The sequence below is a fragment of the Anolis sagrei genome, chromosome 1 (assembly GCF_037176765.1).
Source record: "Anolis sagrei isolate rAnoSag1 chromosome 1, rAnoSag1.mat, whole genome shotgun sequence".
In the NCBI taxonomy this organism is placed as follows: Eukaryota; Metazoa; Chordata; class Lepidosauria; order Squamata; family Dactyloidae; genus Anolis; species Anolis sagrei.
The window spans coordinates 21,312,069-21,339,193 of record NC_090021.1 but is presented as its reverse complement, the minus strand read 5'-3'; the positions used below and the strand labels follow the sequence as shown (position 1 = coordinate 21,339,193).

General features: G+C 40.4%; 2 protein-coding genes across 2 annotated transcripts in view; both read left to right on the top strand.

Annotated features, from left to right (window-relative positions):
- EPCAM (epithelial cell adhesion molecule) overlaps positions 1-969 on the top strand; it is a 94,460-nt gene extending 93,491 nt beyond the window's left edge. Inside the window, exon 10 of the transcript XR_010909015.1 lies at positions 958-969. The gene's annotated coding sequence lies outside the window, so the exon portion shown is untranslated. The remainder of the gene's footprint in view (positions 1-957) is intronic.
- Positions 1-11,810, top strand: part of MSH2 (mutS homolog 2) — an 80,731-nt gene extending 68,921 nt beyond the window's left edge. Inside the window, exons 13-16 of the mRNA XM_060780487.2 lie at positions 1,785-1,989; positions 3,275-3,522; positions 6,512-6,696; positions 10,287-11,810. Of these exons, the coding sequence (XP_060636470.2) occupies positions 1,785-1,989; positions 3,275-3,522; positions 6,512-6,696; positions 10,287-10,457 (809 nt within the window). The 3' untranslated portion in view covers positions 10,458-11,810. The remainder of the gene's footprint in view (positions 1-1,784; positions 1,990-3,274; positions 3,523-6,511; positions 6,697-10,286) is intronic.
- The last annotated feature ends 15,315 nt before the right edge of the window (positions 11,811-27,125 follow it).

The window sequence follows — 27,125 nt, the reverse complement described above, 5'->3', positions numbered from 1 at the left end:
GGAATCACTGGGTTGTTGTATGTTTTTTCGGGCTGTATGGCCAAATGCCTCTAGACCATGGCCATACAGCCTGAAAAAACCTACAACAACCCAGTAACAGTTTGGTTGCCTGATTTTTGGTGCTCAGCTGCAGTCCCTGGCAGGTGTGGATGCTTTGCTCCTGCACACCACACACACTCTTTTTCCAAGGAGTGTGTGTGTGTGTGTGGCTTGCAGGCCCAAGGCACCCGACCTGCAGCCAAGTGCCTCTTACTTGCCGCTCACCATTGAGCTGCAGGCCCTAGCAGCCGCGAACACTTTGGATTTGCAAGCCACACATGCACTCTCCTTGGAAAGTGTGTGGGTGTGGGTGGCGTGCTGGCCCAGAAAGTACCCACGCCTGCCAGTGCCTTTCTGGGCCTGCACAGTTGCGTAGCAGGGCCACCAGCAAATGTGATGAAGGGCAATCCTAAGCCACCTGCAAATGTGGCGCGTTCCAGCCCTGCCCAAGGATCCCACCGTGGATCCGCCTCTAGCTCTGATAAAAAGACCTCACCAGTGGTGCAAAGGAGGTTTCCCAATTGAAGGAGGAAACGGCAGGGAGAAATGGCAGTGAAGCTGGTTAGTTTCACCCCTCTAGCCCTAAACTGAGGGGAAGGGTGAGCGTGGGAAGCCTGCCCATTACCGCCAATGGGATGAAAATATTGGCTTTTTTGGACCTGAGACAAAAAAGCTCATTCGGAAAGGCACCGGTTTCTGGGAGATGTGCTCAAAAATGAAACGGGGCCTTATGAATGAAACAAACAGCAATTCTATATAAATGCACAAGGCAAGTAGATACAGGGATCACGGGAATGATGTATATAATCAATCTCATTTCAAATTGACAACTTCCCCACTGCTTCAGTATTTCCTAACTTCCAAAGTAATAACCTCGATTGTGAAATTGCCTTGTCATCGTGGGTTTGGTGAGCTTAGCTTGTTTGTCCACCTCACATATCTTTTGTTGGTTAGAGCTTCTGAAATATTTTTGGACTGCAACTTCCAGAATTTTTAGGAGTTGTCATCAAAAAGCATAGCAACTCCAAGCTCTAGCTTGGTGGGGGTGGGGTTGTTCTTCTCATTTAGGTTCCTCATAAGAAACCTTTTGTCATTGGATTATGCATTTTATTTTTTAAAGCTGTTTTTCTCTGGCTGTTTTTTAAATAAACATACTAATTTGTGGCTCTTTTGCATAGCCTGAGGATAGTTTTACTCAAATGGTTGACAAGACTTTTAGCCTGGTATAATGAAATTTAAATGAGGTCTGTCCTCCATCAATGGATTACCCTTGTGATCAGGTTATTAACAAAGTGATAGATGCCAATTTTTCTCTGAAATATGGTTTTATGGAAACGAAGGAACAAGCTCCAGTTTGTCACATTGCCTCTGTTTCTTTCCCCCAAATGGGTACATTAGTGAAGCATTTTCTAGCGCTGACAGGCAATTTGGCAAATAGAAGTAACTATTGCTTCTGGATATTGCCTTTCTTTCTGGTTTACAGTTGCCAAAAATTGACTATACCTGGTTTTCAGATATTAATATAATTTGGGATTTAGAAGTACATTTAGTGACATGCTAAAGCCAACAATAATTACAAAATATTTCTACTAGATAGCTCTTCCATGACAGTGAAATGCTAAATGAAAAGGAGGCTACAAAAAATAACAATGCTGTGGATCTTAGGTTCCTGAAAATACCATTGCCTCCTTGTTTAAGAAAACCAGCATGGCTCCTTTTAATTCTTGGTTATGCTTACTCTACAGGTCCAAACATGGGAGGGAAGTCAACCTACATCCGACAAGCTGGTGTTATTGTTCTTATGGCCCAAATTGGATGTTTTGTGCCATGCGATTCTGCAGATATAACAATTGTCGATTGCATTCTTGCTCGGGTAGGAGCCGGAGATAGTCAGCTGAAAGGAGTTTCTACCTTTATGGCAGAAATGTTGGAGACATCTTCCATCCTTCGGTAAGAGTTAGATTGCTTTTTGCTTGGGAAGGATATATCTCTGTATCTGTGTAAGCTTAATTTGGAGGCTTCTGATCTGTTTGGTGTTTAGGACACACAAACTTTATCCCTTTGTCATTAGGCTGGGTATTATTTTAATTTGTCAATTAATATATTTTTAATCTAGTTTTTATTTAATCTGTCAGTTAGTATAGTTGAGTATATCCAATGAGTCTCCTAACCTAGATTTGAAAAGAACCCTGTCTAATTTTGTGATGGCTCAAATTTACTTCTAGATTGATAAGCATAGGATTATCCCAGTCCTGTCTTAATCAAAGTATGCAAAACCTGTTCAAAATATTCCTTCAGATGCATATCTTAACGTTCTCATGTTCTCCTCACTTTCTCAACAGTAGCCAACGTTCTTTGACTACTGAGAATTGTCTGTCCTTGTTGGTTGAGGCAAGGTTGCCCTTAATTTAGTTTTATACCACAAAATAGGTTTCTACTTCTGCACATTTGGGATTCCAGCATGCTTTGTGCATAGGTGTTGCTAATTTGGCTGCCCAAGTGTCTATGCCAAGACCATGCATTGAAAATCATCACATGAGAGCATCGGGTCTGTGGCACAGCTGGCTTGGGAGTAAGCTGCATTAAGATCATTACTGACCAAAAGGCCGTGAGTTCGAAGCCTGCCCAGGTTGGAGTGAGCTTCCGACCAATTTGTGTAGCTTGCTGTTGACCTTTGCAGCCTGAAAGACAGTTGCATCTGTCAGATAGAAAATTTAGGTACCGCTTATGTGGGGAGGCTAATTTATGATGCCATAAAAATCTCCAGCAGGCATGCAAAGAATGAGGAAGTACTTCATCAGTGTCACAAATGGACGGTGAAGCAACAGCTCCCCTGGTCACCAGAATACCCTCATGAAAAAGCTGGAATGTTAAATAGCCTCTGTGTGTCTGTTTGTATATGTTGTGTGTCTATGGCATTGAATGTTTGCCATGTATATGTACATTGTAATCCACCCTGAGTCCCCTGTAAGGTGAGAAGGGTGGAATATAAATACTGCAAATAAATAAATAAATAAATAAATAAATAAATAAATAAGAGGATAATTATAATCTGCAGTTGATCTGTAGGGAGCTTTTCAATGAAAGGTGTAAGTATGAAACAGTAAAAGTGTATTCTTAAATCGTATGCCTGATGTTTCAGAAGTTTGTAACAGAGGGCATACTATGGTACATACTCTTGAAGCTCTCCTAATTTAAACTGAGACCAGATCTAATAATATGTTATTTCTTGTAGAACTGCAACAGAAAATTCGCTGATTATCATCGATGAGTTGGGGAGAGGAACATCTACATATGATGGGTTCGGATTGGCTTGGGCAATCTCAGAATATATTGCCACCAAAATTGGAGCCTTTTGCATGTTTGCCACTCATTTCCATGAACTGACGGCACTTGCTGAAGAAATTCTGACTGTGAATAACTTACATGTCACAGCACTAACCACAGACGACACCCTCACGATGTTGTACCGTGTGAAAAAAGGTAAGATGCAGCACAGAATGAGGATGGAGAAAACCTGTTCAGTGTATTGTACTGTATAACAAACATATTGTTCTGACAAAAAGTCCATGTCTGGTTGCCTCAGAGACAGCTTTGTATATATATTTCAGAACTGATAGTTTTTATGCATCTTATTTTCACTAAGGTTTCGTTGCTTTTTCCTATAATGTCAGAAAACACAAGACAAAAAGTTCCCTAAAGGTGATAATATTCCCCAAGGAATATTTTCCTCTGAAGTGAGCTCATTGTTCTGCCTATTAACGTCTACATTTGAGAGTTGTACCCCAAGAAGAGCAGTAGACTCGATACCACCAGATTCTGGAGGCGATACTTCCATAATTTCCCGTTGCCATTTTCCATGCAATGGCCAGATAAAACTTTATAGATCAAAACACATAAGATGCATTGATTTTAATCTTGTATTCTACTCATATCATGCAATTGTAATTTTTGTGTAAATCGTCCTGAGTCCCTTCGGGGAGAGAGCAGTCTAGAAATAAAGTTATTATTATTATTATTATTATTATTATTATTATTATTATTATTTTACTGACACAAAAGCACAGTCTGTCACAGCAAACGAGATCTATATGCTGGATTTCGTATCACAAAATCACAAGTCGAACACTTCCCAAGTGTCTAGGACTGTGTGATGTATTATTATTATTATTATTATTATTATTATTATTATTATTATTATTTGATACACAACAAAATTAATACACAGCAAACAAGATCACTATACTGCCTTTTGTGTTCAGTCACACATCAGACGCTTCCCAAGTATCTAGGACTGTGTGATATATTGGCAAAGAAAGAGTGCAAATCTGAGCAGGGTGGCCTTTTGCAGCTGACAGATGGTAATTTTGTCAGTGCCGATTGTTTTTAAGTGCAGGCCAAGGTCTTTAGGCACTGCACCCAGTGTGCCGATCATCACTGGGACCACCTTTACTGGCTTGTGCCAGTCTTTATTATAATTATAATATAATTATATTATTAGTATTAATATTGTTATATAATTATATAATTATAATATTATATTATTGTTGTACTTTTGCCTCTGATCTTGTATGAAATGTTGTTCCAGGGTAGTTATTTTATCTTTTCTCTTCTTTTTCATTTTAATTGTATTTTACTGTCATTGAGCAATACAATTGAATAGCCAAATTACAGCTATTCAAAAACTAGAAGCTGCAGTTTGAAACATACATAAGGACCGTGCATGTCCTGTATTGTCACACCCCTTTTCCTCTTATTTATTTATTTATTTATTTATTTATTTATTTACAGTTCTTATATTCCGCCCTTCTCACCCCGCAGGGGACTCAGGGCGGATTACAGTAAACACATATATGGCAAACATTCAATGCCAGTTTGACAAACAACATTTAACAGACAAAGGCTATTTAACTTTTTTTCCTGGCCGCCAGGGGAGCTGGTGCTTTTCATTGTCCATCAATGACACCGATGAAGTTCTTCCGCATTCCACATTCCCCGGAGTCTTCTTTCTTTATGGCCTCATAAATTAGTTAAATTTAGCCTCCCACACAAGGTGGTCCCTTATTTTCCTACTTGACAGATGCAACTGTCTTTCGGGTTGCAAAGGTCGACAACGGGCTACACAATGGCTGGACACCCACTCCAGCCCGGGCTGGCTTCGAACTCATGACCTTTTGGTCAGAGTGATCTTAATGCAGCTGACACTCAGCCAGCTGCACCACAATCCCGCACCACAATCCCTCTTGCTATCCTTTGAATCCCTTCCAATTTTCCTTTTTATCACTGTCCATTTGTTAATTTTTGCTGACTTGGCTATGTTTCTGTTAATATAATGGAAGGGCGTTTTAATATTTTGCACTGTTTCCACATTTTCATGAGTGATACTCAGAGTGGGCAGAGTTTCAATATTATTCTACCTGTAATTACTCAAATTATGTTTGGCTCCTTGAAACTGTTTAGCCGTGGTAGTGTCACAGAAGCATGGAGCTGGAAGGGGGCTCATGGACCACCAAGTCCAACCCTTTGCTCAGTGTGGGATTTCCAGTTAGAGCAGGCAAGGGCAGCCTTTGGCTCTCCGGTGTTTTGGACTTCAACTCTCACTCGGCCGTCTCACCCTCGGCCTTCTCATAGACTAAGGCCTACCTCACACTGTGAGACCTTCTCACAGACTGAGACCTTTCTCCCACTGAGGTTTACCTCAGTCTGATGGCTACACACTTGGTTATATAGAACTGCAGCTTTTGCTGAATCATTGCATCCATTTAACCCTTCCAGTGCTTGACTCACATTTTTGTAATTAAAAATACCTAGTTAATTTTTAATACTTCTGACAGTAGTGTCACAGAAGCATAGAGCTGGAAGGGGGCTCATGGACCACCACGTCCAACCCTTTGCTCAGTGTGGGATTTCCAGTTAGAGCAGACAAGGGCAAACTTTGGCCCTCCAGGTGTTTTGGACTTCAACTCCCGCAATTCCTAACAGCCTATTGGCTGTTAGGAATTGTGGGAGTTTTAAGTCCAAAACACCTGGAGGGCTGAGGTTTGTCCATAAGGTAGCTGCTCAGCTTCTTTCTGAAGACATTCAGTGAGGGAGATCCCATCACTTCTCTGTGCAGTTACTTCCACTGCTGAGCCACTCTCAATGTCAAAAAGGTCCTTCTAATGTTTACTTTGAAATCTGTATCCTCTAGTTTCCAATTTGCAGAATTAAACAGTATAAATGACAACAACTGAGTACAAACACATACATTTAAAGTCCACCAAGGCAACAAAAAATCAAATTAGCATTGGCAGCTGGATTTAACAGGCATAGTTTGTGACCACCACTTGATCTCCTTCCTTACAAAATGTTCAAGATGTTATAACCATACACAAATAAAGCAAACAAACTGTATGTCTCTCCTAGCATAAATATCAGAACTGGACACATGTTGTTATGTTTCTTCTGTTGTAACCTGTGCTGCTTCTTCCAGGGGTTTGCGACCAGAGCTTTGGCATCCATGTAGCAGAGCTAACTGCTTTTCCCAAGCATGTAATAGAGAACGCCAAGGCAAAGGCTCTGGAGTTAGAGGAATTCCAGTGTATTGGAAAACCTGAGGAAAAAGAGGAAGATGGCGACGAGGAGCCAGCAGCCAAGAAATTCTGCAGAGAGAAAGAGGTTTGTGGCAATCTGTTTATTCATTAATGCATTGAAAACAAATGTTTCCTTAAGAAGACAGTATTAAAAGTTGCTTCTTCATCTATGGACACAGACCACCTAAAATCACATTGCAATCAGAACCAAAGCACAATCCCTCTCTCCATTCAGCAGAATCATCTAGTCATGCAAAAAGGAAAGGATATCTTGAAAGATGCCACTGTTGCTGTACCTGTTCTTTATGTGTAGGACATATCCACTCATCTCTTACTATACTTGCCTAACGTTCCTCTTTCGCTGTCTCACTGGACTTTTTTGGAAACGTCAACCACACCTCTTTCATTCATCTCTCATCCACAGTCCCTCAGGTGAGCGACACAGGCACAAACTTGTACTTTTCTCTGTTCGGCTCAGTCTAATATTCTGGAAATAAATCCCTTTTCAGACCGGAACAACGCTCTCTAGGGCCAAAAGGGTAAAGATGGAGGTCTTTTGTTTGCACCCTTAACTTCAGGGAAGCCACAGTTACCTCTGCTTTCTCGTCTTGAAGCTCCTCTTGTGAAGAATGAAGTATTTGTTCACTTACTATACTTAATATTATAATTGTAATTACAATTATTTTATTTTTATATCCCGCCACCATCTCCCCGAAGGGACTTGGGGCGGCTTACAAGCGGGGCCAAGCCCAATAAGAACAAAGTTAAACAAGTAAAAGCACAATAAAAACACAATAAACATGTGACAATCTTATTATACAATTAAAACAGTAAAATATAAAAACATCATTAGAATAAACCAAAGCCAAACACAATAACCAGAACCAGGACTATGGTGGGCAGATCAAAAGTAGAGAGGGCTATGTGCTTTCTTCCATATCTGGGGATTGTCAGATACTCATCCGTTAATGCAGTGGTCAGGTACAAATGTGCTTAGCTTCAGCAAGGTAGATGTATCACAGGCATGGGCCTACTGACTGTTAGGAATTGTGGGAGTTGAAGTCCAAAATACCTGGAGGAGGGCCGAAGTTTGCCCATACCTGCTGCATCATGTGCTTTCAGACCACTGTTTGAGAGAGAAGCTCTATTCAGATGTAGTGTTCATAAACATAAGAAGCATAGAGTCATTTGTACTGTTCTTGTATTGAACAGGGAGGACCGCAGGATCTTCCGATTTAGCACCATGCTGAATTCATACAAAGGCACTAGGAATACAGTTCGCTCCCTCCACGGTCATGCATCCTGTGACTGAATAGGAATTAAATGCACGAAATGATCTATCAGTCCTCTTTCCTCAGACTTTCTACTTCCCTGACCATCTCCTATCAATTGAACTTCAACAGAAAGTCTGCTTTTCAGACTTTCTGTTTGGAGAGCTAGAGTGTAAAATTACCTGGTGGCGCAATGGGTTAAACCCTTGTGCTGGCAGGACTGTTGACTGAAAGTTCAGCGGTTCAAATCCAGGGAGTGGGGTGAGGTCCTGCCTGTCAGCTCCAGCTTCCCATGCAGGGACATGAGAGAAACTTCATGTTTCTTTTACCACAGGGTGGTAAAACTTCCAGGCGTCCCCAGTGCAAAGTTGTTGCAGATGGCTCATTCTCTCACACTTGAAGCAACTTGCCATTTCTCAAATCGCTCCTGACACTGCGGGGGACGGGACTGCGAAGTTTTTGTAGTTCAGAATTGAGGATGCTAATTTTTAGTCGAAAGGCTCTTTAAATGCTTGGAGTAGGGCTCAGCAATAGAGTGGAGGCAAGACATGTTTTGGAGGGTAGAGATTAAAAACTTTCAAGAAAATGTGAAGGCGTGTGAGGAAGGGAACCTTTGCTTTTTCACCCTGTTTCTTTGGGAGGAAATGGGAATGATGAGACAATTGTAAATAAAAATGCAATATTTGTACCCTTTATAGCTTGAAAGTTCCTTGCTCTTTTCAGAACATAAAATGTGTACTTGTCTTGGCATAAAAGTATCATGTTTGATATATTAAAAATACAGTTTACTCAGGAAATCATTACAAATACAGTTGACTTGTTAAAATATTGCTGTTGCTAATGGAGCTACAAGGTCCTGCTGTAAGGAAAACCTGAACTATAAAGAACCTCTTTGCTTGTGCCAGTTTATGAGAAGCAGTAAAAAGCAGCAACATTAAAAACAGAAGAAGCCATCAGTGTTAATAAAACAAACAAAAGTATTGTGTCTTCTTTAATCTTCCGTAGTGTTAAGCAGACATAAAATACTCATTCCAATAAAAAGATCTGAGAAAAGGAAAACAAGACCTGAAATCATAATGATGTCATTGATACTAAATGTAATCTTACCTAAATGTCTGTCTACCACGTATTTTTTAGTAGTAAAGTGAGGAAAATACATATTAAAGTGCATCAAGGGCCAGGCTTTAGCACAGCTGATAAATCACCAGCAGCAATAGATCTTACCAGTTCAAAGCCCTGGTCGGATTGAGCATCTGATTTTCAGTCCACCTTAGTATCCATCTAAGGCAAGGATCCTCAAACTAAGGTCCGAGGGCCGAATACGGCCCTCCAAGGTCATTTACCCGGCCCTCGCTCAGGGTCAACTTAAGTCTGAAATTACTTGAAAACATACAACAACAACAACCCTATCTCATCAGCCAAAGGCAGGCCCACACTTCCCACTGAAATACTAATAAGTTTATATTTGTTAAAACCGCTTCATTTTAATTGTTGTATTGTTTTAAAGTGTTTTTTGCACTACAAATAACATACGTGCAGTGTGCAAAGGAATTCCTTCATGCTTTTTTCAAATTATAACCCGGCCCTCCAATAGTTTGAAGGACTGTGACCTGGCCCTCTGTTTAAAAATGTTGAGGACCCCTGATCTAAGCAGTTCAAAAACCAGCTGTGAGCTCTGAGTAAACAAATTAGGCACCGCTTAAGGGGGGAGGTATTTTACGGCACCTTAAAGGAAATAACAGAAAAATGTGGTGATCAAAGGAAGGAGGAAGTCTGTGATCAAGGCTCTTTGTCATAGAGGATGGAGCGACAGCACCCCCTGGTGGCCGGAATCGAGTACAACCTCCAGGATGATGAAGATGGAAAAATGCCGCTGTCCTCTCTGTTTAACGGCATTGAATGTTTGCCATGTATGTGTTTTGTGATCCTCCCTGGGTTCCCTTCGGGGTGATAAAAATAAATAAATAATTGAGTTTTTTTTAAAGTGTTTTTTTTAATGGGGAGAGACAATAAAAAGTCACCTGTCACCCTCAAAAGAAAACGCTATGATTTTCTTCCAAATTGTTCATTCATTTTCCTGATCACAAATGGCAGGGAGTGCAACAAGTTTTCATTGTAAAGCAGCAACACTGCAGGATAAAAATTATTTACTGATCAAATAATCTAAAAATTCCTGTACTTGGCAGATTTGCTACAAAGAACTCACATAGTAGGAATCTTCTCTTTATGTGTGTGTACATATGTTGAAAATTGGTGGTTGATGTATTCTGTTGTCAAAATGTATCAGGCTGCAACTTCTACAATATAGGTGTGTCAAATACATCTGAAGTGCGTTTGCTTGGAGGAATAATTTAGGAAGCCACACCTCAAAGACTGATGCTCCATTTCTTTCTTCTTTTTCCAGGAAGGTGAAAAAATAATCCAGGATTTCCTTACTAAAGTGAAAGCGATGTCCCTGGAAGACATGTCTGAAGCAGAAATCCAGACCAAACTGAAAGAACTAAAAGATGAGGTTCTAGCAAGGAACAACAGCTTTGTAAACGAGATTCTTTCCCGAACAAAAGTTGTGTCATAATGTGAAAGAACTAAACAAGATGCTTCTTGAACTTGGGCTTTTTGGGGTCAGAGATACGTGTCACACTCAAATAAGGGCTGTTGCCAAAAGCGGGCGTATGTGTCATCCGCCTTTTCCCCTCTGTAACATAAGGCAAGACACATGATGCGCCAATGTGATGTTGCAGATTTCTCCACCCACACGAGTGGCAGATAACAAAACAGACTCGAGCTCTGACGATAACGTGAAACAACATTGCATCATGTGTTTTGCCTTTTTAGGGTGAATTGTTGTAGGACTATTAGTTTTGGTGCTGGCCATGCGCTGTCTGTAGGTCTGGTTGCTACAGAAGCAGCAGCTGTTCTCCTATTTTGCCTTGTAATATTTTGCATCAGTCATGGAGATGACTCTTATTTCCATTTGACTTTCGACTTGTAGGTGTTTGTTTCATCTGCTGAAATGTTTTCTGCTTTGCCTTTGGAACGAATCGCATTCTCCCTTTTGTTTTAAAAGACATGTTAATCTCTTAGAAACAAAAGAAATCATGGAGTTTTCCCATCTTTAGCTGGAACCTCTTGGTCCGTGGCAGCATATTCTATGCTGTGATGGCTGTGTTTGACTTGACTGTTTACGACTAATGTTATTTTATGACTTCCGTGGACATTCTGAATATGGTCTGCAACAGAGATAGGAAATGTTTGGTTCTCTTCTCATTCTCTATCATTTGCTATGCTGGCCTGGACCGATGCGAGTTACAGTCTAATAATCAGAATTGCAAAATGGTTCTTCTGCTTTTTTTGTCTGTATTACACAATCTTTAAACAAATGACTTGATGGAAAAAAATAAAATAACATTATATTCACTATTTCAGGAAAAGCTGAAATTATATCTCAGTATCTCTTTACAACGGTATTCCAAAGCATCTTCATGAAATCTGACATATATCACTTTTATTGTGTTAGCCAGCTCCTTCCAAGAAAAATTTTAAAAAAGCAAATGATAGTGTTCTGGGGGCAATTTGATTTGTCTCTTAGTATTTTGAGACTGATACCTTTGATTGTGTTGTTACACATAAAAGAAAAGGTATAATTTTGATATGAAGCAAACTGAAGGGAATAGCTTGCTGAACTTTGGTTATTGTGGAAACTCTATGTGGAATTGGGTATTTGAATATTTCTTGCCAAACCATGGCTTAACTGGATGTTTTATGATCTGCTTTTTGAGAATCATACTTCCAGCACTTCATTTGAAATAGATATCCATGTAGTCTTCCATCATGGGGTAATATTGCTGAGTAGTTCTACATTGATGTTTGATTATGTTTTCATTAAAACTTGTAAAATATTTCATTAAAACTAAAGTTTCTCTTTTCATTCATTGCCATCTTCAACATGACCTTGGAAGAAAAAAAAGTTTGTTTGGGTTATCAGGGGGAATGCATGACACTTCCTTGCTCTGTTTATTTAGGAATCAAGGACCAACCTACAAGCATAGAACGTTTAGTTACAAAAGTGAGTAAACTATGGCATGGCATAACTCCATGGTGAGCCCCAGGTGGTACAGTGGGTTAAACCGCATATTTGTTTGTTTTTTTTTGTCGTGTCAGGAGCAACTTGAGAAACTGCAAGTCGCTTCTGATGTGAGAGAATTGGCCGTCTGCAAGGACGTTGCCCAGGGGACGCCTAGATGATTTGATGTTTTTATCATCCTTGTGGGAGGCTTCTCTCATGTCCCCGCATGAAGAGCTGGAGCTGACAGAAGGAGCTCATCCACCTCTCCCCGGAGCTGCTGAACTTGCTGGCCAGAAGGTTGGTAGTTCGAATTGCTCCTGCTGTTAGCCACAGCTTTTGCCAATCTAGCAGTTTGAAAACATGCAAATGTGAGTAGATCAATAGGTACTGCTCCGGCAGGAAGGTAATGGCGCTCCATGCATTCATGCTGGCCACATGACGTTGGGAGTGTTTACGGACAACTCTGGCTCTTTGGCTTAGAAATGGAGAATGCCTGCCATAGGTGCAGGTGAAACTTCAGGCCATACAACCTGAAAAATCAACAACACAATTACTTCACCTTGCCCTATTATTGCAAAGTTTTATGATATGTGTGATACAGCATAACATTTAGTGGAGGCAGCAGCTTGTATATGTATTAGGTGGAACGATGATCTTATAAGAGAAGAAGTCAACTTCTTAGGATTCCTGCCAAAGATGTGGGTGAAATGTCAGGAGAAAATGCTTCTGGAGCATGGACATAGAGCCCAGAAAACTCACAGCAACCCAGTGATTCCTGCCTTGAAAGCCTTCGACAACACAAACTAAACTGCCCATCACACTGTCTTTGTCACAGTTGATTCAGTAAATTCCAGTGGGCCCTGACATCCACTGAAGTTTGGTTCTGGCACCCCCCACCCAAGGAATACCAAAATCTGTGAATACTCAAATCCTATAGTACATAATGGCATAGTAAAATGGTATCTCTTATGTAAAATGGTGAGCCGCAGTGGCGCAATAAGTTAAACCCTTGTGCTGACTGAACTGCCAACAAGAAGGTCGGCAATTTGAATCTGCGATATGGGGTGAGTTCTCATTTGTCAGCTTCAGCTTCCCATGCGGGGTCATGAGAGAAGCCTCACACAAGATGGTAAAACATCCAGACGTCCCCTGGACAATGTCCTTGCAGATGGCCAATCCTCTCACATCAGAAGCAACTTGCAGTTTCTCAAGTCACTCCTGACACGAAAAAAAAAGGTAAAATGGCAAAATCAAGGTTTGTTCTTTGGAAATATTTTTTTCTAGAATATTTTAAGTCTTGGGTAGTGGAATCCATGGATATCAAATCCATGGATATGGAGGACTAGCTGTACTTGTGTCCTTTGCAAAATAGTGATTTATCTCTTCATCCACCTGCCAGACGTTTTTATTAGCCGTTCCAAGTTTTATTCTTGTTCCGAGAGTATAAGAACACTTTGTGTATGTTCTCTGGAGATGGGCAGCTGTTCCTGAATGGATTTGTTTTGGACTATAACTCTCATAATCCCTCACTGTTTGTCATGTTGTCTAGGAATTATAGCCCCAAACACTTGGAAAGCCATCATTGCTCATCCCTCCACTTCAATTTATATCTCATAGTAAAGATAAAGGTTTTCCCCTGACATTAAGTCCAGTTGTGTCCTATTCTGGGGGTTGGTGCTCATCTCCATTTCTAAGCTGAAGAGCCGGCGTTGCCCGCAGACACCTCCAAAGTCATGTGGCCAGCATTACTGCATGGAGCACCGTTACCTTCCTGCAGAAGCGGTACCTATTGATCTACTTACATTTACATGTTTTTGAACTGCTAGGTTGGCAGAAGCTGGGGCTGAGAGTGGAAGCTCATGCCACTCCCCGGATTTGAACCTGCGACCTTTCGGTCAACAAGTTTAGCAGTTCTTTAGGGCCAAATTCTGCTCTCATATGCATATGAGAGCTAAATATCAGTAGTGGTTCTTGTATCCCAAATTGTGCTTGTTTCTATTCATGAGTAAACCTCAGCAGATGTTGAATTTTTTGATGAACAACCCTTGATAGAATTTCAATCAGTTGGCTGTTGGATGTATTTCCATAGTACAATCCTTTATTCTACTACTAACCCATGTCTTTTCAACAGATTGAAGAGGCAGGAGCCTGCACAAACTGTACCCTATCAGGCTTACTTACCAAATCAGAACAAAGATATTGGTATTTGCCTTCAATTAGACTTTGAAATCTGAGGTTAGTCCTCTCCCTTTTTCTTGAGTATATATGCACCAGCAAAGCAGCGGCAGCAGGAATGGAAAGATAATGAAAGCCTCCCAGCTTAAATGGTGCTGCTGCTGAGAGACCTTGAGTACCACTTAACAGCCAGCCCTTCCTACAGATGAGATTCTCTTTCTTTTCTCTTCTTATTCCCACTGATAGTCATCCTGAGAAGGGATTGAGTGCTTATGGCACATGCAATATTAGTAACATGTTCAGTGGGTTTTCAATTAAGGAGAAGATGTTTGGTGGCAATGAAAGAACCCGTTTTCCAAAACAGCTCAAACAGGCTATTTTCAGACATACTGTCATTCTTTGAAATTATGCCTTCTGTTTCCATTCCGCGCAGGAAATTAGGATATGATACGGTAGAGCTGTGCATAATACGTGGGCAAAATACATTTTCAATATTTCATTTTTAAAAATAATCTGAAGAGTGGCCAGTCTTTATAATTGGGAATACCATGCTCGCATGTCTTTCCTCCTTTATTTTCACTAGATTAGTGCCAAGCTGGAAATGTCAAGTTATCGATGCTGCTTTCACTCATGTCAGCAGTTGGTCCCCATAGTCCAGTCATATCTTATTTTGTTCGTAGACAGTTTTTCAACATCTGTAGCAAGTGACTTTCCTGAATCTGCTACCTAATATGCCTTTTAACTGTGGATACCAGGAATTCAAAATATGCTAAGTTTAATGTATTGTTGAAGGTTTTCATGGCTGGAATCACTGGTTGTTGTTAATTTTTCGGGCTATATGGCCACCTGACGTTTCACCTGCATCTATGGCGAGCATCCTTTTGTTGTTGTTATGGCTGCTGCAACACACTTTTGTTTCATGTTACACCTATACTGTTCCAAACCGCAGGTTCTTTTTGTAAGTATATTATTTTTGTGAGTATATCAAACCAAGTACCAAGCTCATTCTACTAGGGATATGCGGAAAATAAGATTTCTTTAAAAAAAATACAAAGAAAGAATATATTTTAATAAAAATTGCATGGATTATAGCATAGGTATTACATTATTTTTCCACATAATCACGATTCAGCTCAATACATTTTATCATCCATGGGATGAGTTTTTTGATGCCTGTGTCATAGAAGTCTACCTCTGCCTTTTTCAGCCAGTTTGTCACTTCGATTTTCACCTCGTCGTCATCAGAAAAGTGTTTTCCACCCAGGTGTTCCTTCAGTTTAATGAACAGATGATAGTCACTGGGTGCAAGATCAGGGCTGTGAAAGGGGTGGCTTAAAACATCCCAACCAAATGAAGTAAACAACTGTTGTGTTGCATGAACAGTGTGCAGATGCGCATTGTCATGAAGGAGGCAGGAGGGAAACGGAATGAGGACACTCATCTCTAACCTTCATCACAACGCCAGTTGATGAGCTACTACTGATGACTGGTAATGCTCGTTCACTTGCGCGGACTTCCTGCTATACGGCAGTGATACCAATTTCCCCTGCAAAAATTCCCCACGAGAGCTACATGCCTTGTAACCTTTCCAAATAACACTCATATTTTGTTTGCTTTGGCCAGCTCTTTCAAACTGTTATGGCCATTTTGAGTCTTGGTCATTTTCATAGGTGTTAGTTAACCTTACTAGTTTAGTGACCATGCCTTCCGTGTCATCATCCAAATCATTAACAAATGCACATTTGATTAAATTAATCAGTTGCCTCTACTTAGTTCATAAATATGATTAAATTCATCATGGAAACTTTACTAGCAAAACAAAATCCACTCATTTAAAACGAGAGGCTGGATTTGAATTCTACAGATGTTGTGAACTGACAAAAAGGCAAATAAATGAGTGTAAGACCAACCAGAAGTCAAAGTGAGAGCAAAGTGAGGTTATTGTCATTTGTCTATATTAAGAAGAGTACATGAGTTATTGGAGGACAATCATGCTTGGTAAATTGGAAAGTGTTAGAAAAAGAGAAAGACCACATTACAGGTAGATTGATTCAATCAAGGAAATTACAGCCCTGAGTTTGCAAGACCTGAACACACGTTGTTAATAATAGGGTGTCTTGGAGGTCTCTTGTTCACAGGGCTGCCATACATCACAGTAAATTACAATACTAACAACAGAAAGAGAAGCGCTCTGAGATTCTTAAGTGTTTAAAACAGGTTGAAAATTGGTTTGCATTTGTTGGGTAAATATCACATATTAGATAGCATTCAGCAGGCATTTCTACTAGGCTGGAGTGCTAATAGAGTTGGAAAGTTCAGAAGAATTATGCGTGATCCAGAATAATGGCTTTAGGCTTTAAAAGGTAAATAAAGCAAGCTTTGAATCAAAGCGAGAATTGTGTGTTTGCCATCAAAACTGGAATCAAAAGCATCAGTTTGAGGTGGCCAGAATGCTTGGCAGATGGACAGTATAGAAAATAGGAAGATTTCGAATCATAACAAACATGAGAAGAGATTATTTTTTTCTTGCAGCACATACTTCAGTCCAATTATAGTAGCTCTGGAGATCTTGTTACCATCTCTTGCAGTGTAATTGCTCTCCATGACTGGATTATACAGGTTGACTGGTACTGAAGGAAGACCAAAAGATGAATGCCCCGCCTTTGTCAACTGCGTATCACAGTGTTTCTCAACCTGGGGATCGAGACCCATGGCAAGTCGTGAGGGGGTGTCAGAGGGGTCACCAAAGACCATCAGAAAACACATTTTTTTCTGTTGGTCATGAGAGTTGTGTGTGGGAAGTTTGGCCCAATATTTCGTTGGTGGGGTTCAGTTTGCTCCAGATCGATCATTGTTTGAGTCCACAGTGCTCTCTGGATGTAGATGAACTACAACTCCAAAACTCAAGGTCAATGCCCACCAAACTCTTCCAGTATTTTCTGTTGGTCATGGGAGCTCTGTGTGCCAAGTTTGGTTCAATTCCATTGCTGGTGGAGTTCAGAATGCTCTTTGATTGTAGGCGAACTATAAATCCCAGCAACAACAACACCCAAATGTCAAAGTCTGTTTGCCCCAAACTTCACCAGTGTTCACATTTGGGCATATTGAGTATTCATGCCAAGTTTGATCCAGATCGATCATTGTTTGAGTCCACAGTGCTCTCTGGATGTAGGTTAACTACAACTCCAAAACTCAAGGTCAATGCCCACCAAACCCTTCCAGTATTTTCTGTTGGTCATGGGAGTTCTGTGTGCCAAGTTTGGTTCAGTTCCATAGTTGGTGGAGTTCAGAATGCTCTTTGATCGTAGGAGAACTATAAATCCCAGCAACTACAACTCCCAAATGACAAAATAAATCCCCCCCCCCCTCCAACCTCACCAGTATTCAAATTTGGGTGTATCAGGTATTTGTGCCAAATTTGGTCCAGTGAATGAAAATACATCCAGCATATCAGATATTTACATTATGATCCATAACAGTAACAAAATTACAGTTATGAAGTAGCAACGAAAATAATCTTATGCTTGGCAGTCACTACAAAATGAGGCACTGTATTAAGAGGTCGTGGCTTTAGGAAGGTTGAGTAACACTGGAGTATTGGGTACCTTTGAGTGTAATGGCCCCAAAGAACAGGCTAAAATTGCAGCAGACCTTCTTAATACTGCAAGTAATCTTCTTGTAGAAATGCTTGAGAGCACTAAATATCCTCTCAGGGTTGTTTGGTGGAAGAGCTGGATATGGTGGATAAAAATATGATTCTATCCTGCCTACTGTTGAACTAGATATGACAGCCATAACAAGTTTTCCGTCTTGAAAGGTACAGTCGATAGATTCAGCTTGTGTTTTTGTCAGCCTCCCCCAGCATTTTTTAAAAAAATTGCTCAACGTCTGACATCTATATATAATTCTCCCATCCCTATGTTTCAGCTCGGCATTTATCTTTATGGTGGGGGCTTTGGGTTGGTGAAATGTGCCAGAAATGCATTCTGACAAGCGATTACGCTGATGAAAATAAATGACATTTTAATAAAATAAGATATGGACCCATAAGTTGCTTATTAAAGAGAACATAGAAAATAACTGTTCCAGCAAACGGGCACAGACATTGCTAACATTAGAATGTAACATTTCCTTGTCAACTTCACAGAGTCGTCTCTCTCCCACGTTGTTTCCTGCTTCCTCTCCTTTCTAGTGGCAAAGGAAGAGTGAGGATTCATCTAGCGACAGGTGTATTTCAGTTAGCAAAGTAAATGTGTTCCTGTGCTTTACTTCCTTTAGCAGAAACTCTATCAGAGGGAGAAATAACACGGAAATATGCGGATATGATCTTGCAGAACAAAAAAGAACAGTTCAAGAGGTTTCAACAACAGCAACAAAAACTAACAATATGCATATGTGAAATTGAACAACTAGGTCAGGTAAGCCTTGTATAAGTAAAAAACACTTTGAAAGTTTTAAGGACTATTTTAAAGCTTCTTCCAAAATATATGCAGGTTTTTTTCCTTATCTTTCACCATTCTCCATTTTTATTTTGATTATCAGAATTGTAGACCTGTGCTTCTTTAAAATAATGGGGAAGGAGCTAGTAAAGCAGACATATCTGCTCTTCCCTTTTCTTTCTGTTCAAGTATACTCAGTAAGGGATCCTGGGGGCAGCTGCTATTTGCCTTGCCTTTTGTATGTAAGCACACATGGCTCTATTGCAGGTTCACTGAAGTGGAAAATAGTCATCCCTCTACATTTGTGATTTTGACTTTTGTGGATTTGATTTCTTTAAAATGTTCTCCAGGTCCTTCTGTGTGACACTATGGTTGTCATGCTGGATGAACTAGAGATTTCTAGAGATATCACATCTCTAGAAATCAGTCTTTCAGTAAGATTCTGTGGTCAGTTTCCAGTTGCTTATAGAGCAGTTCCCAACCTGTACACACAAGAACTAAAATACGGTTCTGCAGCCTCACTGTTACTACACAGTTGCAACGACTGGTCTTGCAAAACCCTCTTATAGTGCCAAGGCAATGGGGATGTCAGGAGGGGAGAAGCTGACTACCACGAAAGGTGTGACAAGAAGCCTCCTGACTGCTGCTTTTCCTCCTCCTCCCTCCCCCTGAGTGGAGCTGTTGCATGTGGTGCCTGGAAATGCAGGCCCCTTGGTGTCATCATTTTAGCCCTGTTCCTGGGGATATTTGGGGTGTTGATTCAGACAATTGCATAGGATAGACCACATCAGCTCTAGATTATTAAATATGGTTTTCTGTATAGGTGAGCAGATGGCAACTACTGGATGGCATATGTTCTGTATCAGGAACTAGAGCTGATATGGTCTATCCAATGCAATTTTCTGAATCAGCACCCCAAATAACCAAACCAAATCTAAAGTTGACCAAAACCTGATTCATAACCCTTTTGGTACTGATGTTGGAGAGTGGTCCCTGGTCAATGTGGTCCCTGGTCAAAAAAAAAAAAAGGTTGGGAGCCATTGCTACAGAATCTTGTAGAGTCTTGCTCGAAGACCTAGAAATTCCTAGTGAGGTGTTCTCTCAGATTTAAAAAAAGGTGATTACATTACTCACATGTTTTCACTTTTATGGGAGTCCTGTGTTTCCTTAAATCCAGCAAACGTACCATTCTCTCCCAGGCCAAACTTTTACTGCATATTTACTGCAGACACGCTGCTGCAACCTGGAAATATTGTATGTTTCCCCAACCTTCCAACATTTTCATCCACCCTTCTAGTGCTGATGAGCCTGAAAAAAACTTTTCTGCTAAACAGAGGACAAGGGAAAAAGGGGGTCTAGAGGGCATGGTAGTCCATGCTCTGATTACATCCCATATAGACTACTGCAACGCGCTCGCAGATTAATTGGCGGGGATGAGATACTGGCCCTTCTCAGTGGTGGCCCCTCGACTGTGGAATGCCCTATCTAGGGATATAAGATCTTCAGAGATCAGTAATATTTTTTCATATGGGTACGAAATTGCACAGAGAAAAATATACATGTGTTTTTAAACTAGCATTTAAAAACTTTCTTAAAAAGAAAGGTGAAAACCTGGCTTTTTTGAGCAGGCCTTCCCAAATGCAGCATAGCCCTATATCCCAGGATCTGATCCCAGATTGCACTATGTAACAAAATTTGAAAAATGTTCTATTCCTGGTTTGAGAGTTTTTATTTTCTGTTTAATTGTGCGGCACTTACTTTGAAAGTAGTTTTTATACCCCAGAAACTTCATTTTGGTGGCTGCTGCAAAGTATCTTGAATTGGTTAAGACTCTTTGAGATATTCATTGAAAAGGATCCAATGAATATCAATGAATACTCCAATGAGTATCCAATTAATACTCCAATGAGTATCCAATTAATACTCCAGCAAAGGATGATTGCCTTGTTGCGGTGCTGGAGCTTGTGCGCGTCAAGGATGCCACTAGCAAAACCATGAAGGGACACCCAAAATGAGAAGGTCATAGCAGAGAGGTCAGACTAAATATGATCCCTGTGGAAGGTAATGGCAATTTACTCCAATATTCTTGCCATGAAAACTGAAACACCCTTCAGGAGTTGAGAAAGACGGGATACAAATGCCCTAAATAAATAAATAAAGAATACTCCAGGTGTTTTGAACTGCAACAATTGGCACGGCTAATTATCAAGGCCTACAAGGTGGTTCAAAGCATCTGGAAGCAATAACTACATCAGTGAGCATTTAATAGATTGCAGGTGGTCTCCTTATGCTTGATTCACCTAAAGCAGGACTAGGCAACTGCTAGGAAGAGGTATTATTAGCCTGCCTTGAGTTTCCAATTCTGCTGCAGCAAAGATCCAACATTTCAATTCAAAAAGAAAGCATACAGGGAGTGCATGCTTTGTTTCACAGTAGAACTGGAGTCCCAGCAGCTTGCCAACGCACAAGTCTATGGGGAAGCAGAGCATGCACACCATGTTTTTCCAGCAGAAACAGTGATTTTTGCAACAATGGCAGCAGTTGGTGGTAGGTGCCGAGGGATGCCCAGGCCAATTAGAAAATTCTCTGAACATACGAAACACCAGAAAAACTATTAGGATTGACTCGCTTTTGTTTATAGAACAGTTTGTTTCCTTGGAATCTTTAAATATGAATATCTTCCCACACACATACATGCACCTGCCATCCATTAAATGCTCACTGATGTAGTTATTGCTTCCAGATGTTCTATACCATCGTGTCTGTGGTGGTTTGGAACATTTGATTGCTAATATACAACCTTCGTTAAAAGTCCATAAATATAGAAATAATTGTGTGTTTAAAAAGAATTGCATATCATTAACACTGAATAGCAGTTACATGGGGAAAATCTAGGGCTGAAATAACTTAAAGCAGGCATGGGCAAACTTCGGCCCTCCAGGTGTTTTGAACTTCAACTCTCACAAGTCCTAACAGCCTGTTACAAATTATAGGAGTTGAAGTCCAAAACACCCGGAGGGCCGAAGTTTGCCCATGCCTACCTTAAAGGCATCAGATCCTGTCTCATCTTGGAAGCTAAGCAGGGTCAGCCCTGGATAATACCTGATGGGGAACCACAAATCGATACAGGTTGAATAGCCATTATTCAAAATACTTGAGATCAGAAATGATTTGTATGTTACCTGTTGAAATTTTGGGCTTGGACTCATGTTAGCTGTCCTGAGTCCTCTTTGGTGACATGGTGGTGGGGTATAAATAAAGATTATTATTATTATTATTACTACTACTACTACTACTAGAACATGTCCATATAGCCCAAAAAAACCTACAACAACCCTATTATTATTATTATTATTATTATTATTATTATTATTATTGGAAACACAACAAGATGAGTCCGCAGCAGACACTCTGCTGGCTGTTGTATTGGATCACACGTCGGACACATCGGACAGTACCAAGTGTCTAGGACTGTGTGATGTATCGGTGAATAATGCGTGCAGATCCCAGTAAGGTGGCTTTTTGCAGCTAGCAGATTGTAATTTTGTCAGCGCCGATTGTGTTTAAGTGCAGGCCAAGGTCTTTAGGCACTGCGCCCAGTGTGCCGATCATCACTGGGACCACCTTGACTGGCTTGTGCCAGATTCTTTGCAGTTCGATCTTTAAATCCTCATGTTGTGTCAGCTTTTCTAGTTGTTTCTCTCCAATCCTGCTGTCACCTGGGATTGCAACATCGACAATCCACACTTTGTTGTTTAACATGATCGTGAGGTCAGGAGTATTGTGCTCCAAAACTCTGTCCGTCTGAATTCGGAAGTCGCAGATAAGCTTGACATGTTTATTCTCTGTAACTATTTCCGGCTTGTGATCCCACCAGTTCTTTGTCGCAGGCAGATGGTGTTGTTGTTGTTGTTAGGATTTTGGAATACCTGTATTCGGCTACATGTGCATATTGAGATATCTTGGAGACATGATCCAAAACAAAATCTGAAATTCATTTTTGTTTCAGACACACCTTACACACATATAGCCTGAAGGAAAGCTTAGACAATATATTTAAAAATAATTTGTGTATGAAACAAAGTTTGTGTACATTGAGGCATTAGAAATGCAAAAGTACCACTTTCTTTACCACCTGTTTAGCTAGTTTTGAATTCTGGAGTATTTTAGATATTGGAATTCCAGAAAAGGGATGCTCAATATATACAGAGTGCTGTAGACCATATTTTAGAGGAAGGAATTGGCAAAACCACCTCTGAATATTCCTTGCCTATGAAATCCATGAGGTTGTCATAAGTGGTAAGTAAGTTGAAAACATTCACACACAAACAGCTGTGGAGTAAGAAACTCATGAACTACTACACTGATCATAGCTGCTATTCAGTAACAGGAAAACCTGCATAAAGTATACCTTGGCTAGTTGTTGCACTTTGAACCCTTCCATATTATACATTTGTAGCACTATGATTCCACTTTAGCTGCCTTGGTTCCATACTATGGAACCCAGGAGTTTTCTTGTCATGAAGCACTAGATCTCTCTGGGTGAGGATTCTTGCTACAGCTTCCTAAACTACACAGTCCAGGAAACTTAAGATATGTGCCGGTGATTGGATGGGCAGCATATGGTGTTTCCCAGTTCATTTCAAATGGAGCCCCCAGTGGCACAGCAGATTAAACCACTGAGCTGCTGAACTTGCTGACCAAAAGGATGATGGTTCGAATCCAGGGAGTGGAGTGCTGTTAGCCCCAGCTTTTGCCAACCTAGCAGTTCAAAACATGCAAATGTGAGTAGATCAATAGGTATTGCTCCGGCGGGAAGGGAACGGCACTCCATGCAGTCATGCCATCCACATGACCTTGGAGGTGTCTATGGACAACATTGGCTCTTCAGCTTAGAAATGGAGATGAGCACCAACCTCCAGAGTTGGATACTACTACACTTAATATTAGGGGAAAACCTTTACATTTACACCTAGCTCATTTCGAAGTACAGCACAATTCCTTATGTACATCTCAACTTTGCCCGAAGCTGAATGGTAAGGCTATGTGTGGGAACTCTACTCCTTTTGCCTTGGACCTACACTGTTAGTATGCTAGTCTTTGCTTAAGTGAGGTGAGTAGTTAAACAACCGAAGACTTGATTTTGCAGTTACTGCAACTCTGACCTTAATGGCTTTTTTTGGCTGATGGAAATAAGTTATGATTCTGCCTATAATTGGCTGGTGCAATGGATATTTTTTTCAAGTGTCAAACATTTTGTTCATTTTCTTGAAACATGTTTGACACAATGGTTCTGATCTTGCGGCACAGACTCAGGTTCTGATGGGTTTCCAGCATCGAATGTCAACAGGTTCCTTTTAATGATGGTGAAGCATTCCTGCAGGGAAAATAATGGGTTTAATGAGAACTCCTGCTGTCTCAGCTGCTACCATTTGTTGATTTTATGTGCTGCACATGAAAAGAATGATCAGAGTACCAAAGTCTATATCCAGGTCAAAATGCTAGGTTTTTTTTCCTTTACTTCTCAGTGAAGTAAATCAACAAAAGTAGGAAAAGCAATAGCAACCTCTTTAATGATCTGAAACCATAACGGATTAAATTCTCTCCTCTCCTGAGGTTTAAGAGCCTGCTTCCCATCTTATTGGGTTATTTATATTCCATACGCGCCACAACAGGTAACCTTGAATTAATGTTCCCAAGTTTACAATCCCTCTATCCTAGTGTTCTGATCACTATTACGCCAGGTACGGATCTTGGCTGTTAGCTACTTAATTTTTAAATGGCAAAGGGAATCATTATAATAACAAATTGGGAGGAGAGACCATTATGCACGAATGTTTCTTGGCAGCAATCCTGCAAAGAAGAAAAAACCTAATAAAAATAATGTTGTCCTTAATAAGGCAATGTGCCTAAATGGAGTGAACATGTTGTCTCCTGCACACAAAACATGGCCAGTCTTGGCATCAAACAACGAGTGAGAGGGGAATATTTAAAACATTTGCCATCAGGCATCTATATTCTATCATCCCAAGAAAAAAAAATACTACTTATCAAGCAATACCATGCCTCTCTTAAAAGTGCTTGATGGTCCTTTACTTCTAGACATAATAAACCCCATCCTAAGTAAAGTTTTACAACTCCCAAATTTGTTATTTTCCCCAACTACCATTTCTTTCCCCAGTTGGGCAAATGAGATTGTTAACGCTGCTCTGGAAGTCTGCATAAAACAGACAATTACTAAGAATTTCCACTGGTGCTGGGTTTCTTAAGATGATACCTTGATCACGTAACGCATATATCTCTGAATAAATTCCACTTTGGCAGGGAAAACAAGGGGCACACAGGGAATTTACAATTCCCTTAATGCCAAGTTTCAATCCCATTGTTTGCTGTTTCCGTTCCTCCTGCAGCTGTGCCCTTAAGTCAGTATTTCTCAACCTTCCTTATGCCACAACCCCTTAATAAAGTTCCTCATGTTGTGGTGACCTCCAACCATAAAATTATTTTCGTGGCTACTTCATAACTGTAATTTTGCTACTGTTGTGAATCGTATATCATATGCAGGATGTATTTTCATTTACTGGACCAAAGGTGACACAAATACCCGATACACCCAAATTTGAATACTGATGGGGTTGGCGGGGGGGGGGGGTTGGTTTTGTCATTGGGAGTTGTAGTTGCTGGGATTTATAGTTCACCTACAATCAAAGAATTCTTCTAATTATGGAATTGAACTGAACTTGGCACACAGAACTCCCACAGAAAATATTGGAAAAGTTTGGTGGGCATTGATCTTGAGTTTTGGAGTTGTAGTTCACCTACATTCAGAGAACACTGTGGACTCAAACAATGATGATCTGGACAAAACTTGGCACAAATACTCAATATGCCCAAATGTAAACACTGGTGGAGTTTGGGAAAATAGACATTGATATTTGGGAGTTGTCGTTGCTGGGATTTATAGTTCACCTAAGAGCATTCTGAACCCCACCAACTATAGAATTGGGTCAAAATTCTCACACCAAACCCCCATGACCACCAGAAAATTCTGTGTTTTCTGATGGTCTTCGATGACCTCTCTGACAGCCCAACCTGGGTTCCGACTTGAGAAACGCTGTCTATGTGAAAGACTACATTTTGTGACTCTGAAGAACAGAAATTCGGCACAAGTTTACATTTTCTTACTATTTTGAGTTTCTGTCTAAGAATATAAGAAAGACTTGGCTGGAATTTCACACACAACTGTTGGAACTCAGCAGTTTCAGCAGTCACAACAGCTAGGTGCTGATGAGTTAGACTCGGAAAGGATTGTGGGCTTTCCTGTGATTCAAAGTGATACGGGTCAAGGGTATGATACAAGCCAAGAGAATGCAATTCCCTCTGAGCTTCAAGGCCAGTTACAAGAGACAGAAACAACATCTCAGCTGGACACTTGCCGTTAAGGCCATCCGACCAAGCTGAAGAAATCGGACTGGCTGAAGGAAAATGACTAAAACGGACCTGCGCACAAGCCTATTAAGCAATCAAATGTCTGCCAGTCTTGATAGTTGCATTTTATTTCCAACACCAGAGGCAGCGTGCCTCATTATTCCTTTTGCTGGGGAATATGTTTGGGAAAGAGCTATTGCTTTCATATCCTACTTATGGACTTTCCATGGACACCTGCTGGCTACTCGAGGAACAAAATGCAGTCTCAGAAAGCACCTTGTTGCAATTCAGCAATGCTTTCCTTATGACCCTCATAAATTCCTGCATGACCCTTTTAAGGACACTGTATTGTATGGAGAAGTCCTTTTTTGTCTGCTTGGCATAACTTGCCAATCAGTTTAATTGGTTGACCTCACATTATGAAGGGGAAGAAAAAGGGACTTCCGCCAAAACCCTTAAAGTATGGAAATATTCCTTTCTGCTTCTTGGAAGAGCCGCATGGAGCACTTTCTCTCCCCAAAGTTGTTTTCTTAAGCCTGTACGAAAAGGTAGTGAAAAATCATTGTCCCTCAAGTAACAACATAAATATTTATCTCGTTATGGATTGAAATCAAGCATAGTGTACCTTGGGAGTCTAAAATAAAGTTGTGCTTTAACCTTGTAAGGAAAGAGCCTGCAGGTTTGATCTTAATTAAATTATAAGTGGATCTTTCTAACCTTTTCCTCTCATATATAATGCATCACTTTTGCTGTAATGCTAGCAGACAGAAATACTTTTTATACCTTCTGCCAGAGATAAAGATATGCCGTTGATGCTTTCTGAGGCAATTCTCAGTACACTTTATGGAATATGAGGAGCTATATCTCATGTACCGTTGTGTCGCCTATCCAGTTGACTATGAAAAATAGCACTTGCTTTTAAAACAAATGGCTCTGCTGGATCTCAATTAGTACACAAAGTTCAGCAGAGGTCCAAGGCTGATTAAATTTTGTCCTGCCCTTTTCTTTCATTTGTACTCTGCAGTTGAAGTCTCCTGGAAAACAAAATGATGTGCAGCTTAGATGGCATAAATTAGAAGGCAGTATCTCAGAATCTGCCACAAAAGTCTAATCTTCTGCAGCTAGTGAAAGTGCA